The 2,943-nt window shown below is 32.9% G+C and overlaps 1 protein-coding gene across 1 annotated transcript; it reads left to right on the plus strand.

The window, feature by feature from the left end:
* Positions 1 to 1,712: 1,712 nt before the first annotated feature.
* On the plus strand, positions 1,713 to 2,593 carry LOC125216007. The gene is made up of 3 exons (XM_048117604.1): positions 1,713 to 2,048; positions 2,126 to 2,170; positions 2,253 to 2,593. The coding sequence occupies exons 1-3, from the start codon at positions 1,817 to 1,819 to the stop codon at positions 2,381 to 2,383; spliced, it is 408 nt and encodes a 135-aa protein (XP_047973561.1). The 5' UTR covers positions 1,713 to 1,816; the 3' UTR covers positions 2,384 to 2,593.
* Positions 2,594 to 2,943: the final 350 nt, after the last annotated feature.

Consider the following 2,943-nt stretch of genomic DNA (forward strand, 5'->3'; position numbering starts at 1 on the left):
TTTATATTATACAAACTCCAAACTATGATTTGGATTGTTAGAAAATGTCAACAGATATAAAATTACAGCAATAAAAAATATCAACCCAATGTCAACAATTGATGTTGTGTCGACATTGTGTTACATTTTTTTAAATATAATTATTATTGTGGGATGAAAAGAGTACAGGTATATCTCCCGAGTACACACTTGTAGTACTATTACTTTCTTTTTTGTCCCTATGAACTTGACACATCAAACGTTGTTTTAAGCGAAAATATCTAAAACGAGAGAAGCTGTTAATTTAGTATACATGGAATTGTTGTGACACTATTATGGTACTCCACATTATAAATTAATGTCCAACCGGTAAAATCAGTGGAAAATTAAGACATCGAATCAAATAATTGTAACTTTGTGTACATTATAAAAAAAGTATGAAAATTAGGCGCATTTTATGTGGAGTCACATGGCGTCATTTAATTTGACTATGATTTCGTCCATTGATCCCCACACTAATAAAAGTAAGTTATACTCTATTGCATTGCATTCACTAGTGTAGTGCCATTGTCAATTAATTTAGCTTCGATCATAAGCTAAGGAACTTCATAGATGGGACCTCGTTTTACTTTTCTTGATTACGCCTCTTTTTGTTCTTAAAAGGGAGAGAGAGAAAAAAAACAGTTCATATTCTCGGATATCACACATTGTAGGAGAATATATTTTAAAGTGAAAATTTTGTATACACTCAAACATAGGGTGCAAGAGTTATAATTGTACTCAAAACTAGAATATTATTGTAGATGTATTGTCAATGGTATTTGTGCTGCATTAGCATCACTTATAATACTCCTATATATCTCATATTGAAGAAAATCCGGTATAAAAATATTGGATGAAAAAAGTAAGTAAAATTTGAAGAATACAAAGACAAGAAATATGTGAATCAGCCAAACCTACTTTCAGTAATTTAGAGCACGCCAAATAAAAGCTCATTTCGTTGAAAGATGTTCGGTAAAGTAAATAAAAATGAAGTTGACTTTACAAAGCTTTTAATCCATCTTCATTTAGCTAATACTAATTCGGTATTTAATCTTTAATTTTATGTGTGTGTTCTGATATTTTTGTGATAGATGCTAGTATACGAAAATAGGGATAGCAAAGGAGTACTAGTACTATATCAAAATTCTTGTGAAAAATACTCCATCAAGATCTCAAAGGAGTAAAAAAACTAAAAATAGAAGCTAAGTAAATAAATGAGCTTGAATCAATAATGAATATATAATCTTATTTAGTTGGGCCTCGCCTCCACTAATTAACTACGAGTAATTTTACATATTGGGGTAGACTTGCAACTTTATAATGATTTACATCTAATTTACATTTAATTTATTATGAATTCACCAGAACTTTAGAAAAGATTATAAATTATATACTCAATCCGTCCCCTAAAAATATTTGCACTTTTCATTTTCGTCTGTCCCACAAAAATATGTGCATTCAATTTTCAGAAAGTTATATCAATTTAACAATGTAAGTCTAAGTACCCACTAACAATACTTTAACTACTAATTTCCTCTTTTCTCTTATTTTACCATACCATTCTTACTACTTTATCAATTTTGTCTTAATTCTCTTGCCATGTAATTTTTATGGGACGGTGGAGTAGTGTATTAGTATGTGGTGAATTAAATTTAAGCTAACCGATGGTTAATTATGAATGACCGAATTCCAGGTATGAAAAATTCAGAGAATAAATCCCAATAACAATTGTGAACCACCAAAACACAAAAACAAAAGCAGAGCATCTCTCTCTCTCTCTCTCTCTCTCTAAAACATGCAGAGGCAGTCACTGGGTTCTCCCTCGTCAAAGCTCGTGAAGGATGAATCCCAATCTTCATCATCATCTCTTGGAGAGGAATGCCAGCAACAACAAGAAGAAGAGGAGCAGCTGAAAAAGCTCAAGCCCAAAACCCCCATGCCTCAAGCCTACATTCACCTCATTCCTCTTCTCACCCTCCTCTGTTTCCTCATTCTCTACCTCTCTTCCCACAACCCCTCTCTAAATGGTACACTTCTCCCTTCCTCATTCAATCACCATCCTATTTTCCCTCATTTTCTAATTTTTTCTTTTTATTTGCTTCAGATTTGGCTGACTTCAATAGCTTCAATGCCATTTCTGACCCTACTGGTACGCATTATATCTGATTTCTTCTTCCATTCTCGATTGATTTTTCTAAAGCGCTGAAGAAATTGTTGATTTGTTTAAACAGAAAGCATTTCGGAATTGGAAGGAATGATGGAGATTGAAAAAGGAGATATCTTGGCCATACGGAGCTTGAAGAACTTGAAGCAGGAGGAGGCCAAGCACCGCCGCCTCCACCGCAAAATCCCCCATTTTTAGCCCCTTTTTTCTCCTCCTAACAAATTTACAACATTTGGTTTTCCTTCTTCTGTCGGTGGCATCTTTCAATTCTGGCCTCTTCCTCTCTCTTTTTCATTTTTCATTTTTTTTTTACTCCATTTCTAATGTGAATTTGATGGCCATTTTTAACTATTTGCACACGTGTATTTATTTATGTGCATATCTAATTCATGAATCGTGATTCTTCTATACAGGTGTATATAGTTTGAGTGCAATATTATATGAAATGAAAAAGAGAATTGTAGACGTAGGTGTTTAATAATATTCATATGTTTACATATTGGTTGGTGATTAATAATGTGATGTGTCATAGGAGTATTCATTAGGCATAAGTGTCTTTTACTCCTTTTTATTAGCTTTCTTGGGCCAAAAAGATAGCTTTTTTTTTTATTATGATTTTTCGTTTTAATATGAGGAAGCCATCTCTAATCGTGATGGCGAAGATTGGGGAATAATTTTAATGGAAAGCGTAGGCTATGATTTTGATGTTTATATGTAGGAGAGAAAATAGAGAGGGAGGCGAGGATATAATGATAAAG

The sequence above is a fragment of the Salvia hispanica genome, chromosome 3, assembly GCF_023119035.1.
Source record: "Salvia hispanica cultivar TCC Black 2014 chromosome 3, UniMelb_Shisp_WGS_1.0, whole genome shotgun sequence".
NCBI classification, from domain to species: domain Eukaryota; kingdom Viridiplantae; phylum Streptophyta; class Magnoliopsida; order Lamiales; family Lamiaceae; genus Salvia; species Salvia hispanica.

Excerpts from the sequence above, each read along its gene's own strand:
- LOC125216007 (XM_048117604.1), top strand. The coding sequence starts at position 1,817 with ATGCAGAGGCAGTCACTGGGTTCTCCCTCGTCAAAGCTCGTGAAGGAT. Across the intron at positions 2,049-2,125 it reads CCACAACCCCTCTCTAAATG|ATTTGGCTGACTTCAATAGC; the intron begins GTACACTTCTCC and ends TATTTGCTTCAG. Across the intron at positions 2,171-2,252 it reads TGCCATTTCTGACCCTACTG|AAAGCATTTCGGAATTGGAA; the intron begins GTACGCATTATA and ends TTGTTTAAACAG.